The 14,249-nt window shown below is 32.5% G+C and overlaps 1 protein-coding gene across 4 annotated transcripts in view; it reads left to right on the top strand.

Annotated features, from left to right (window-relative positions):
- The window catches only part of LOC108912373, a 32,620-nt gene extending 19,076 nt beyond the window's left edge, over window positions 1-13,544 (top strand). Inside the window, exons 19-25 of one of the 4 annotated variants that reach the window (XM_018717572.2) lie at window positions 557-601; window positions 2,429-2,515; window positions 2,629-2,694; window positions 2,778-2,851; window positions 4,458-4,566; window positions 12,701-13,049; window positions 13,081-13,544. In XM_018717572.2, coding sequence (XP_018573088.1) covers window positions 557-601; window positions 2,429-2,515; window positions 2,629-2,694; window positions 2,778-2,851; window positions 4,458-4,566; window positions 12,701-13,049; window positions 13,081-13,324 — 974 coding nt within the window. In that variant the 3' untranslated portion in view covers window positions 13,325-13,544. Of the gene's footprint in view, window positions 1-556; window positions 602-2,428; window positions 2,516-2,601; window positions 2,695-2,777; window positions 2,852-4,457; window positions 4,567-6,291; window positions 6,876-12,700 lie in introns of those variants that run through there. The other 3 variants (XM_018717573.1, XM_018717571.1, XM_018717574.1) reach the window with 3 other exon arrangements.
- The last annotated feature ends 705 nt before the right edge of the window (window positions 13,545-14,249 follow it).

Genomic DNA, 14,249 nt, shown 5'->3' with positions numbered 1-14,249 from the left:
CAGTCAACCTGCTAACACCCTGTGCAGGGTGATTCACAAATGGTGACCAAAAATGAAACCTCGTATTCTTTGGTGAATTTTAAGGGGAGTCTTTCCTATAAAGTTTTTATCTAGGACGCTTCGTTAAAAAGATACAGGGTGTTAAACTTCACAAAATATTTTAAATTTTTTTTAATACATAATTTAAAAAATAGTAATGAAATAATTTGAAATTGGGCACACGTATTTATGTAAACATTGTGCAAAATCTGAGGCCTTTTCTAAAATTTAAATGCTTCAGTGGCGGAAATACAGGGTATCGCTGACATATTTTTCTAAATAAAATAGTACGCCACTGCTTTAAGCTATGATATTTTCGGATTCGCCTTTAAATTTTCTACAAATTAATACTATCTTATGTTTTTCGAAAAAGTCTGATTTTCGAGTAAAACTTAAAAATTAACTGAAAGACTTAAAATTCACCAAAGAATACTAGGTTTAACTAATATGGAACGTGGCAATATTTATTTTGTTTGTCTTGTTTACTCCTAGTAAACTAATTGTTTGAGATTTTTAGGTGGAAATAACAGAACCTATCCAAGCGGTTCAAACTCCTTTGTTGGTAAGTTAAAAAATATCTCTAAATAATGTTCAAATTAAATTTCAAGTTGGTTGGCATTTACTTTTTATTTCACAATGAGAATAATAATATACAGGGTCGCTGATATTTATGGAAACGGTCGATTATGTCCTAAAGTAAGATAACTATCGAAAGATTATAAGACACAACCATTTTAGGGTTGTTTAAAATCTATTACAGTAAAAAAAAAATAAGTATACATGATCAGTCAAAAAGTCATGACGAAATAAAATTGCTTTTTCTTTGGATGGAACAACCTTTGTATTATTACATATTTCAATTCTTCTCGAAATTCTAAACAAAATTCATATAGCACGTCATGTACCTAAATTAACCGTTTTCGAGATATCGAATTGTGAAGTTTTAACTTTTTACCACTTTCAAATTTGTAGAAGAAGAAGGGTCCCAAACTATGGATATTTATTTTGAAATAACGCAAGATGGAGGGTAAGGAAATGATTTAATTTTATTACTAGTTTTTTTACAGAAAATAAAAAAGCATAGTAAATACTTCGGCATTGATAAAAATGCATGAAACGAAAAAATGTATTTTTTAATGAAAGTTCTGGATATTTTAAATTTTGAGAACAATAGTTATGCCAGAGAAAAAAGAGAGAAAATAAGCTTTAATAAATAACAAAAATACTTTCTTTGAAATTCTATTTTATAAGATGCTCAAAGGGTTCACCGTTTACCTCCTAACAGTAATAAATTTGCTGAACAATATTTTATAGAGAATCTAAAAGTGTGGAAATTTCATGCCTTATCCTTTCCTTCAACTCTTCAATATTTATACTTATTTTTGTAGACTACAGTTTTTATGTGAACCCAAAGAAAAAATTCAAGCGGGATCATATCGGGAGACCTAGCTGGCTATTCAATTGCTCCTCTGCGTCCAATCCATTTATCAGGAAAAGTTTTATCTAGACGTATTATACATACGTCCAAAATGAGAAGGAGCCCCATCATGTTGATACCATGCTTGTCCTTCCGGTAAATTGGAATAATTATTGTTCGGAATAATCGTCTAAACTCTGGAATAATATGTTATTGCAGAAGTTGTTATATCAGAGGTCAAATTTTTGCTTATAAAATAGGGTTCTATGACGTGTCCGCCAACAATGCCACACCAAACATTTACTTTGGTCGTTGGGTGTGAACTTCCTCCATACAATGTGGATTTTGGTCTGACCAATACCTACCGTTGATTTAGAAAGACATTCCTGATCGGGATGCAATTCATGAAAAATATCCAATACTTCGTCACAACTTCGCCTTCTATCACCATATCCTATGATCAAAATTTCAGTATGCTCGGTTTCACTTAAACATTTTAGCCAGAAAATTATTCACACTAAATGCTAGAAACTTTCAAAAGTAACTATAAACTTAATGTACTAAAATATTTTTGTGTAGTTTATAAGAAAATGATATTTAAAATTCGATATCTCGAAAAAAGTTTAGGTACATGAGGTGCTATAGGAATTTTGTTTAGAATTTCGAGAAGAATTAAAGTATGGAATAAAGGAATACAGGATGTTTCATGAAAGCAACTTTGTTTCTTCATGAATTTTTGTCTGATCCTGTATGCTTAATTTTTAAAAAACCCTAAATCGTTTATGTCTTATGATTTTTGATAGCAATATTACTTTAGGAGATAACTGACCGTTTCCATACATATCAGCGACCCACTAAACACTAATATCGCTTGGTTTAGACAGTTACTAATTAATTAGAAAATTTAATTCGAAATCATCTAAACATGCAGATACATATTGAGCACACGTACTTAAAAATGTTTTCTTCTAGGAATGTTGGGACCTTTATTAAATGGATCTATCCAAATAACTAAACCAGGGGATGAATCTAGTAACATTTTCTCTAATTTACACAGTGGTAAGCTTTTTGATAGTCATCACAACATAACAGCTTTCAATCTTACAGTATTGAGATGCTCACATAGGTATTATTTTAAATGTTAGGTCTAATCAAATCGTTTAATACCACAGGAGGTGGTAATAGAGGTCCAGTTATGGTTGGAGGCTTAACTCCTGGCTTGATTACGTTCGAAACCAGTAAGTAAGAAAAACTTAAAACGTTCTTCCAAGTATTTTGAATTAGTTGTCCACAAATCGTAACTGTAATTATTCTGTTGCAGTGGTGCAGCATTCTCAAATATCTATGACCGAGTGGACACAAGATGGCAGAAAGTTTATGGCTGTTAGATACAAGGTGAGAGAGAAAATAATATTTAAACAACTACTGTTTTTAAATCGTTAACAAACATATCTATCACTGATGTAACTGTAACTAATATCTGTTCCTTGAGGTACTCCAAATGAGACTAAATATATTTTAGAGTTAACATAAGAAATTAAACTCTTAGGTACCTTCATGAAAATATAATAAAAGATAACTTTCATCAGTCAATGGAGTCCATTTTACTACTTTCGTAATCTATTAGTTTTTCAAAACGAACAGATTATTATTAATACCTGGGTCAAATTAAAATTAAAAATAATACAGCTTTAATTATCTCGTCAAATATACAGTGCGTCCCAAAAGTAACGCAAAAAATTCATATTTTCTTTTGTGTTGAATTTTCACAAAAACGCTAAAACACGTCAATTAGTAAATTAGAATTGTCGTTTTGTCATGTTGCTTAAACCTTATTTTGCGCTATGTTTCATAAACCTATGACGTCATCGACATTTTTTTTAAATAGCACCACCTAATTTTTTAAGCATAAATGGATAGCCCTTTTGAAGGGAAATGCGTCGATATAGGGTTTGGCCTACTTTAGTTTGACAGGAGCGAAAAAAGCCAACGATTGGAATGAACATGGTTTGAATTAATAACAAAAATAGGTATCACAAACTTATGCGCGAACAGTGCTATAGCAAAAAATCTGTTTTGGTTGATTGTTGGCACATGTTTTTATGTAGATTGGGTAGGTACACGCGATCACAGTGGCTATGTAGGCTTTGTTCTGAAGACGACAGTTAGCGAATGCAATAGTGCCTCATATCATTGTCACAGTTACAAATACCATAACTTAACATTACGATGGTGTTGTGTTTAAATGAGAAACAAAGAACTGATATCCTAATTATGGTTGAATACGGAGATATAGGATCCGCAGTTATGATGAAATATGTCAATTATTCAATGCCAAGTATCCAGAACAATTAATACCTCCGTGTAGAGTATGCAGATTAGTACTCAAATTTGAAGACGCTGGCCATGTTAGAAATGTGTCTAGATCTAGAAGGCCAACGACAGTGACAGAAAATGATAGGCAAAATGTTATGTTTAGCTGTCACTGAAAATCCACACCTTGCCATTCGTCGTATCGCCGCAAACGCCAACATATCAGTACATAAAAACATACCTACAATCAACCAAAACACAAAACATACTCAAATTTCCATTTTATACTGTAGCACTGTTCTCGCATCAGTTTATGATACCTACTTTTCTTGTTATTTTAAACAATGTCAATTCCAGTCATTGGCTTTTTTTTCCGCTCCTGTCAAAGTAAAGTAGGCCAAACCCTATATCGACGTATTTCCCTTCAAAAGGACTACCCATTTATGCTTACAAAATTAGGTGGTGCTATTTAAAAAAAATGTCGATGACGTCATAGGTTTATGAAACATAGCGTAAAAAAGGTTTAAGCAACGTGACAAAACGACAATTCTAATTTACTAATTGACGTCTTTTAGCGTTTTTGTGAAAACTCAACACAAAATGAAATATGAATTTTTTGCGTTACTTCTGGGAGGCACTGTATTCTAAATTGTTCTTGGTGCTATTCTAAATTAGATGTTATTTTCAGACAAACCCAGAGCAAGCTGCCAAAATATGTCGAGATCACGGAATGGAGTTGATAAGTATGAAGGATCGAAGGACTAACGACATAGTTACTCGCTTCCTTGGAAGATCTGGTAAGAACATTAATTAGAAATATACAAAAACTTATCTCGAGTTGCAATATAAAGTTGTCTAGCCATAAATAAATGATATATGGCTAGACAACTTACATTTAGAGTTTATTATAAACTGAGATAGTAGTATAAAAATATCGAAGCCTATATATAATTTTTTTATCTCTACGTGAATTGGTTTTAATTCACTTGGTATTAATAATATTCAATATCACTGGTAATAAATAAAATATTAATGGCGATGAAATACATTGGAAATTTTTTGTTCTAAATGGAAAGAAGACAAAATTGTTGTGTTATATTACCACGTTTTTATACCTAATAAAATGATTGGTTATCTTCTATCTAAATAAAATCAAAGTTAGTCTGTACGTCACTTATAAACTCAAATACTCAGATTTAAGGGTTATGTTCGAAACATTACCGGAAAGGTTTAGAAAGTAGTTTTAACAATTTTCAATAGGTGGCGCTGTTCATTATTACCATACAATATTCACAATAGATTAAAATTATTATAATAACGCACTGAACAACTGAAAATAACCAATGCGAGCGTGATAGGATCAACTTGTTAGTTTTTAAAAATTTGGGATTAAGATGTGTTGTTCTCAATTGATATTATATTTTTCATATTTAATTCTGGGTTTTCCAGCGAATGTTCGTAACCGCTTTTTTTAAGACACGGTAAGTGAATTTAAGTATTAATCGCAATCTTCCTTTTCATAAATTTCTAACTCATTACGTTATTATTTCTAGCCATAGAATCTTCTGCAGACTTTTGTCGAAAGACAGCTCAGCACAGAGTACAATGTCATTAGTTAAAGGACTGTACAGTTTTGAAAGACGAATGTTAAAGTAATTTGATAAAGTATTTTGATGTTTGGTAGAATTCCTCTTTTATTTACTCTACGCACCAAATTTGTGTTGAGTTTTTGTTTTTTTTTTAATTAAATATTTATTCGTCCTCTACATATACGTCCCCTTGAACAGCTGAGTACGCTACTTATAGATAATATAGAAAACAGACCATAATAAAATTTTAAATTATATTTTTATAACCACACTAATTTTTATAACTCATTTCTTAATTTGATATTGTCGTCTGTTATTGTGATTGTGTCGTTTTCCTTCTGTATCGATACGTTGCTTATAATGATTAACAGTGCCGTTCTGGACCTATACTGGTGCAATAGATGTACTTTATTAGCTTTATGCTGATGACCTGAATATTTTCAACACTCTCAAAATCTTAGTGGACTGTAGGCGACTGCATGATAATTTGCTGAGAAACGTAACATTAATCTTGCATACTTTGTTGGCCTAATTCATTGTTGGCGTCATTAATCAATGACGATTTTTTAAACTGCTACATTTTAGATGTTTAGATGATGTTTACTCCACCCGTGGAGTATCCTTAGTGTAGTTTCCCAATTACATTTTCCTAAATTTTGTTTCATAAAACTGTTCACAATAGTCCTAATTGTCCATTCATACTGGCTATATTAGATTGACTTTCTTGTTTTATTATTGTTTCTTTCTTTTTGGCAATATGTTATGTCATTTTCATTCTGTATCCCTAAAATTACAAGGGTTGTGACATGTTCAATCTGACAACAACTAACGTTTCAACATTCTTGAAGTAGGTTCTTTAAACATGGTCGACAGGGGGGAACAGTACAAGATGAATTAGATTTAGAGAAAATTTAAATATTATTTGTTGTTTAGGGGAAGCCACTGACGTCTTCTGGACGGCAGGAAAGAGACTGCCGTTTGGAGGTTGGGTATGGGGCGACCATTCCCCTGTAATGTACAGAAATTGGGCTAAAGGAAGGCCAGATGGCTTTGGTACCGGCGGACTTTGTCTCAGCATAGATAACAAGGGCTTGTGGCATGACTCGGCTTGCGACAGAGATAATGATTTCATCTGCGAATTAGAGAATTCGCACCACATCGACCTCGATAAACCTTACATCCAGATATCCATCGCTAGTCGGTCGGGTAAAAACCTAACAGCCCCTGTAACCAAGGAATAACATAAGTATTTTTACTCGCAAACGGCATCCAAAATTTGACAACCGAGTAACCAAAGATTTATTCTATCTACGGTTTTCGTACAACCAAAGCTTCAGTAAAAGTGTAACAAAATCTTTGCAATCCATCCCGACTCTGGGAACTATGGTTTCTTACAAGATTTATTTGTTTTCAAGTAAAAATACTTATTTTGTTCTGGCTTGTTTTACGTTTAGTTCTTTTTTATGAATTTGTTACAATTATAACAACTAGTGCATGCAATAAAATGTTTGAAAAATGTTAATTTTTTTATTAACATCTTAATCCTTAAATCACTAGTAGAGAAACTGAAAACAAACAAATAAATTTTGTGGAAAGCACGGATCCTAGAAACATTATTGTTGAATTTGTAGTCAATAGTCGGAAGATAGACTTAATTTCAAAAACAATATTCTTACTTATCAATCTTTCGTCGAACTCAAGGTTTCGTTTTGACATATCTAATGCAAAAAATGTATAATAACGAAAACAATACATTTTGCACTAATGAACTTGTGCATTTTAAGAGGGTGCTGTGCGGATGTCAACAAGGCAATCACAAATAATGTCAAAAGAAAAATGGAGGATGATTTATCCCATAAAAATAATAGTACAAGTTTTTCGAAAATTCAATATCTTTTTTTTTTATTAATTTATGATTTTTTATTAGTTACGCAGTTTTTATTAAATTGAGAACAAACTCCACCTAGAAAATTTATCATACCTTTTATATTTTGAAAAATTAAATAAAAATGTGACAAAAATGTCACCTTAATCAAGTCCAGGAAAACCTCCATTTAATGATTTTGGAAAATATTTAGAGTTGTCGACCTGCAGAAGAAGATTTTTCAATAATCTTAATATTAAAAAAGTTATAAAAATTTTTTCTAATTAACAAGATTTAGAACTTCAAGATTTGCTGTGATTTTTTTTAATATAATGCAACTTAGCAAAAATAAATATACCAGATTGGTGACTTAACTGCACAAAATTATGAGAAGATATTAATTAATTGCAACATTGAGGATATGTAGTCTTTAATATTGAATTTTCAAATAATTGATATAGGAACATTGTACGCGGGAGCGCAAGTGGCTTCATCTGTCGTGCTGACTCCCAACTGTGCCATTCAAATGGCTACAGTAGGAAGCGACCTGCTATATTGCAAGTACTTGTTGCACGACTGCCACCCACAGAGGGCGAAGACAATGTTTCAATTTGTCAGTGTTGAGAGGAACAACTACTCCGAGGGCTATATGCCCCTACCGGCATTGTATTATACTCGCAACACCTAGTGCAACAGCTAGGATCGTTCGCCAGTTTAATCCACCAGACACAGACCGTCGGTTGTCTCACCTATGGCACACTGATGAGGACTAATAAGTCCGAAACCGGTCTGTGTCTGGTGGGTTAAACTGGCGAACGATCGTAGCTGTTGCACTAGGTGTTGCGGGTATAATTCAATGCCGGTTGGAGCATATAGCCCTCGGAGTAGTTGTTTGTCGCAACAATGAGAAATTAAAAAAAATTATATAGGAACAATTTCTATAAAAAGAATCACTCACTACATTTGTAGTATTATACTTGCAAAGAAAACGTCGACTAGAAAGAAATTGTTTTCTTTGAAATTAGTCCTAAATCGGCACAAATTTCAATTTTTGTAGTTTTCAGTCCTATTTATGCTGAAGAAGAAAGTCCTATATGTAGATAAATACAGCATATTCATTGATACATTTGGTACTATTGGTGCTTTCAAAAGTTAATTTAGCTAAATCGAAAGGATATACAATTTTAATGAGAAAAGAAGCCTTTACCAGAAGTCAAAAGTCTTTCTCCCTCTCTCTCTCAATAACATTTTGATCAATGACAATTGGGATATTCTAATAGAGGAGAACAGTATACGCTATCATATTATTTTTATCGTTGACTTTTTCTCCAAAATATAAACAATTTGACTAGGTATTAGGTTTTTCCTCAATGGAAGTTTTAGAACGATCCAAATTATTATTTCTCTATCTATCGTTATGAACAATACCGCACGCAATTTGCGAAAGGAGGCTCATCGATTATATCATTTACACTTTAATTATGTTATGTGGGAACTTAGAAATATTGTACGTTCAGAGAGTGAATTACCGTTCATTTGCTCACGTAGCATTTAATCCATGGGTTGGTCGTACATGGTGTTACACTCTTGCTCAATGGGCACTTAATTTAAAAAGAACAAGAAACCACCAGAACTTCTTAAATGAAACAAACAAAACAACTATAACACAACGAATTTGGAATCAAGACCCATTAACAAATTAATCCAGAGACTCTAAAGTTAAATAGACCGGACTGTCTGGAAACTCAAGGAGAACTGCTCTTACGGGGATCTCACTGCCCGCTCATTTTGATTTCGGAAGGCTTGTTATCACTTTATTTTCCAATTCAAAGGGCAAAAATTGCGTCTCTTTCCTTAGGTACTTGCTATTTTGTTGGTTCAACCCCCCTCCTGCATCTCGAAAACGTTTTAGGAATGATTTTACCATTTCATATTAATAATTAATATGAAATATTATTAATTATATTATTAATAAATTAATAAGAACCAATATCTTCAAGGTATGTACCAGGCTCGGTCCCTAAGCAGCAACTCGGCATTGAAATATTTGAAAAACTTATTCCCACATTTATTTAGCCATTAGTCCAAGCATTATTATAGAGAAATGCTTACAGAAATTATTACCTGGACAAAAAAAATATGACCGTATAGAAAATTTAATTTTAAATTGAGTTTCTTGTTCTTTAAACTCGATGCAAAATGGCGAACATGGTTAAAAAAAATCGCAAAGTTGCAAAGAACGGTTTTTCTAAAATAACTAAAAAAATATAGCACCGATTGAAAAATTTTAAATGAGAAAGTTGTAGATTTTAAAAAGAGATATCGACTGATTTTCTATAAGTATCGATTGCTTTGTTACTTTTCGAGATATATCGAAAAAATCGTTAAAAACCTTCTCTTTTCTCTTCTTCTATAACTCGTTTACATTTACGTTCCCATATTTGCTATTTACTGCAAGCATAACCCGCGACAAGCCAAAAAAGTATATTTTTGAAAAATTTAAAAATATTAATTATTTTTCGAAATATATCGATTTTTTGAAAAAAAGGCGCTCTCGAAAATTGGCTAGATCTTCTCAGCGGATCGGCATACAGTGACGATTTTTGGTCAGCGCCTGCACACTTGAGTTTATTACTCAATTACTAATACTAAAAATCAAGTAAATATATCCTACTATTTTTTTTTAAATATAAGTATTCAATATAAACCTCCATCAAGCGCATCGCTGTAAAATGTTAATTGCGTCCTCCAAATTTTTTTTAAATAAAAAACTATCTCGGCTCCAGGTCGTAGAAAAACATTTTTTTTTTAAATTCGTGAAAAAATTGTCAGCAGTTTCTTTCTTTAAAAGTCATTTTCATATCATAAAAATTAAAAGTGTTATTTGAAAAAAACATACCCTAAAAAGTGCAACTTTTTAAGTCATTTTTTGATCCTTAAAATTAATAAAATCGTCAACATTTTTAACCGCATCATAATATAACTCTTTACGAAGAAAATAAACCAAAAATCGTCACTGTAGGGCTATCCGCTGAGAAGATCTAGCCAATTTTCGAGAGCGCCTTTTTTTTTCGAAAAATCGGTATATCTCGAAAAATAATTAATATTTTTAAATTTTTCAAAAATGTACTTTTTTGGCTTGCCGCGGGCTATGCTTGCAGTAAATAGTAAGTATGGAAAGTAGATGTAAACGAGTTATAGAAGTAGATAAAAGAGAAGATTTTTAACGGTTTTTTCGATATATCTCGAAAAGTAACAAAGCAATCTATACTTACAAAAAATCAGTCGATAGATCTTTTTAAAACCTACACCTTTCTCATTTAAAATTTTTCAATCGGTGCTATATTTTTTTAGTTATTTTAGAAAAATCGTTTTTTGCATGTTCGCCATTTTGGATCGAGAAACTCAATTCAAAATTTAATTTTCTATACGGTCATATTTTTTTTGTCCATGTGATAATTTTTGCAAATTTAACATTAATCCGTGACAGAATGCTTGGACTACCTACCCATATACAGATCTGGTCGAACGAAAAGTGCAAGTGATAGAAATGTAAACTTTTTTAAGAACGCCCATGAAACGCATTAAATTTGATTGCTCGGTTTTTTATGCATGTTCAACTGACTTCGGAAGAACTATACCTGAGAAGCCAGTGAAGAACAAATATCGATTTTTCCCTTCTAGTTGTCCCGAAAAGATGCGTACCAGATGTCTAGAAATGTTTGCAAGTATACGTATTCAATATGCTGTCAAATTTATATGGTCCTTTTTGTAAATTTTGTAAATTTATTACATTTGGTTACAACGCACAAATAATGTTGTCTAGAAGGGGCTAATATTTATTACCGTTTGAATAAGTCCAAATCTGGAAACTGATCAATAGTTATATCTCCTTGAATATTTAAGCATGTTCAAAAGTAAGAAAATATATTAGGTATGATCGAAAAAATGTTAAATTAACAGCATTTCAAACATATAAGGTGTTTCAATCAAAATTTCTCACCTGGAAAATATCGGAATTAAAAAAAACAAAAAAAACAGACACGTCATGGCACCCTATGTTGAGTGACACCTCATTTTAAAGCTTCTTCAATTCTGCTCACGACGACATACGACTTTTTAAATTTTGGTTTGAATATGACAATGAAATAATTACTTAAAGAATAAGATAAAATATTGATGAATGAAAGAATCTTATTTTATTAAATATTTTCATAGAACAATCTTTGCCCCACTTCCAAACGAACATTTCGACGACGACGCAACTCAGGTGAGTTCGGTCGTGTTGCATAAATTCTCGACTTTAATCGTCCCTATAGAAAAAAGTCTAAGGACGTTAGATCTGGCGATCTGGAAGGCCACTCAATTTAACCTCTGCGTCCTATCCAGTAATATGGAAATTTCTGATTAAGAAAATCACGCACAGCTACAGCATAATGTGATGGAGCACCGTCCTGCTGAAACCGCACATCCTCTTCTGGTAAATCGTTATCATTTTCCAATACTTCCTCAATGTCTAGTGATGATTTTATTGTCATATTCAAAACAAAATAAAAAAGTCATATGTCATTGTGAGCAGAATTGAAAAAGCGGCCATTTAAAGTTTAAGGGCAATTTTCGCCTCTACCTAAGGGGTAGAGGCGAAAATAATAATAATAATAATAACTAATATGTATAAATTATAGTGACATCAAAACGATACGACTTAAAGCCAGTCGGAAATTCAAAAATGCGCTAATTAAGAAATGAAATAATGCAACGCCTAAAGTAACGGACACACTTCATAATAGAAAACATGCAAAAATTATATTTAACGCAACTTTTGATTGAAATATTTTTTCGTATTGTTACATGTCAGACAAAAAATATTTTAATTTAATATAAATTTTAATCTGCAACAGTCAGTTTTTATAATCCACTCATCAAAAAAAAAAAAAAAAGAAAAAACTTTAAAACTAGGAATTGTCGAGTCTAAATTAAAGTAAATATCTAATTTAGGTCTAGTCTTTAAATTTTAAACATAGAAAATGTCAAATTTTATTAATTTTTAATACAAAAAATATTAAATACCGGTATTACAACATTCCTGTTTGTACGGGATTATAATGCACCGCCACGAAAAGCCCAATTTAAATAGTTAAAATTTCACTACTTTATTTGGAAATATTCAACTATACTAATTCATATCTGGAATATTGGACGCTTTTTTGTATCGAACCATTCTTCAAAAGTTGTCGCAACATCGCTTTTATACCATGAAGAAAAAAAATTATACTATATGCAATACTGCCTCTTCCTCATTTGCCTAATAAAGGTCTCTGTCTCATGTTTGGTTACAGCAGATTTTGGGAAAATAAATTTATGTTAACGTTTTCAAATTATTTAAATATGAATGTATGGATAATTACAGTTAAGCTAGTCCATTTGCAAGAGGTAAATATGACATATATTGTAAAACTAAAATCCTATGTTGTTTAGGCCCGATAGACCTCGAATTCTACTGGACGTCAGGTACGAGGCAACCAGACGGGAAATGGGCATGGGTTGACAAGTCACCAGTTGAATTTACCAGTTGGGCACCGGGTCAGCCAGACAACTTGTCCGGTAAGGAAGACTGCATCTGCATGGACGCAGGTGGACGGTGGAATGATGCGTCGTGTGACAGGAAACACAACTTCGTCTGCGATGGAGAAGATGTAGAGCATCCCGCACAAGGAACACAAAGATCCGAGTTCGTTCAGCCTCGTCTCCCAATCTTCAAACCCACAGTTGAAGTATATCAATCTTTCGGCGGCCGTATGCAAACAGACAATCAAACAGCTTCACCGTATGCAAACAGACAATCAAACAGCTTCACCTTTAGTTAAAAGTTTCAGCAGCCGTATGCAAACAGACAATCAAACAGCTTCACTTTTAGTTAAAAGTTTCAGAGGCCGTATGCAAACAGACAATCAAACAGCTTCACCTTTAGTTAAAAGTTTCAGCAGCCGTATGCAAACAGACAATCAAACAGCTTCACCTTTAGTTAAAAGTTTCAGCGGCCGTATGCAAACAGACAATCAAACTGCTTCACCTTTAGTTAAAAAACCATCTACTGAATAGCATTTCGACTCGACAAACGCTCCTGAAATTTGACAACCGAATAGCTTTCATTAGAACTTCTTCATTCTTCATGGGACAAATTTGTTAATATTTAGATCACATTTAAACTAAAAATACTTGTTTGGAATCTATTCTCGCTTATTGAATTCCATGTTCTTCGTATTGCTACGTATTTTTTAAATTGCTTTGCAATTTTCAAAATCCGCAAAAAAATAGGCAAACAATAAAATATTGTTAAGTATCTTAGTTTTATTTTTTATTACCGAAAATTTCGTCTAGGTAATTTATTCATAGTAAGAAGTTGATTGAATCAGAAAAAATAACAATCGTCGACTACAAGGAAAAGTTAAAGATAATCGGTTAGACTAATGGATGATACATGGGATGCAATGAAAATGGGATAGTCAATATAACAACATTCTATACCATCCGACAAACTACAGACTACAGCAATTTAAATAAAGAAGTCAGAAGAAGCAAAATTAGTGGAAATAAAGAAATGCTTACACAGCCATGCACAAAAAAAAGTTGTCTGTACTTTTCATGCGACATATGTTATCCGTAGTATTTTTGCCTTCTGATAACGAATCCGGTGTCAGAATTGAGCTATCACATCACAGGAATTTCCTAACCTCAGAAAACAGGTCAAAAATAGCAAAAATTTACGAAAAAGTGTTAGGAAAAGTACAAAAAAATGTTTTTTCTATATTCAAATGTTCGTTTATATAGTTAAGACCCTGCCGAACGTGAATCCGCGGTCAGAATTGATGGTTCTTTTTCTAACCTAAAAAAAACGGGTCAATTCACGATCACGGTCAGATATCATGAATTTTCAAAAAATAACAGAATTGCGCCAAATTTGGTATAGGGTGACTTTCGGGGTCGCTGATCACGGATCCGAGGTCAATTTTGCAAAATTCAAGAT

The sequence above is a fragment of the Anoplophora glabripennis genome, unplaced genomic scaffold (genome assembly GCF_000390285.2).
Source record: "Anoplophora glabripennis isolate ALB-LARVAE unplaced genomic scaffold, Agla_2.0 scaffold454, whole genome shotgun sequence".
Taxonomy (NCBI): domain Eukaryota; kingdom Metazoa; phylum Arthropoda; class Insecta; order Coleoptera; family Cerambycidae; genus Anoplophora; species Anoplophora glabripennis.
The sequence above is the reverse complement of the archived record's forward strand: the minus strand, read 5'-3'. Positions and strand labels throughout refer to the sequence as shown.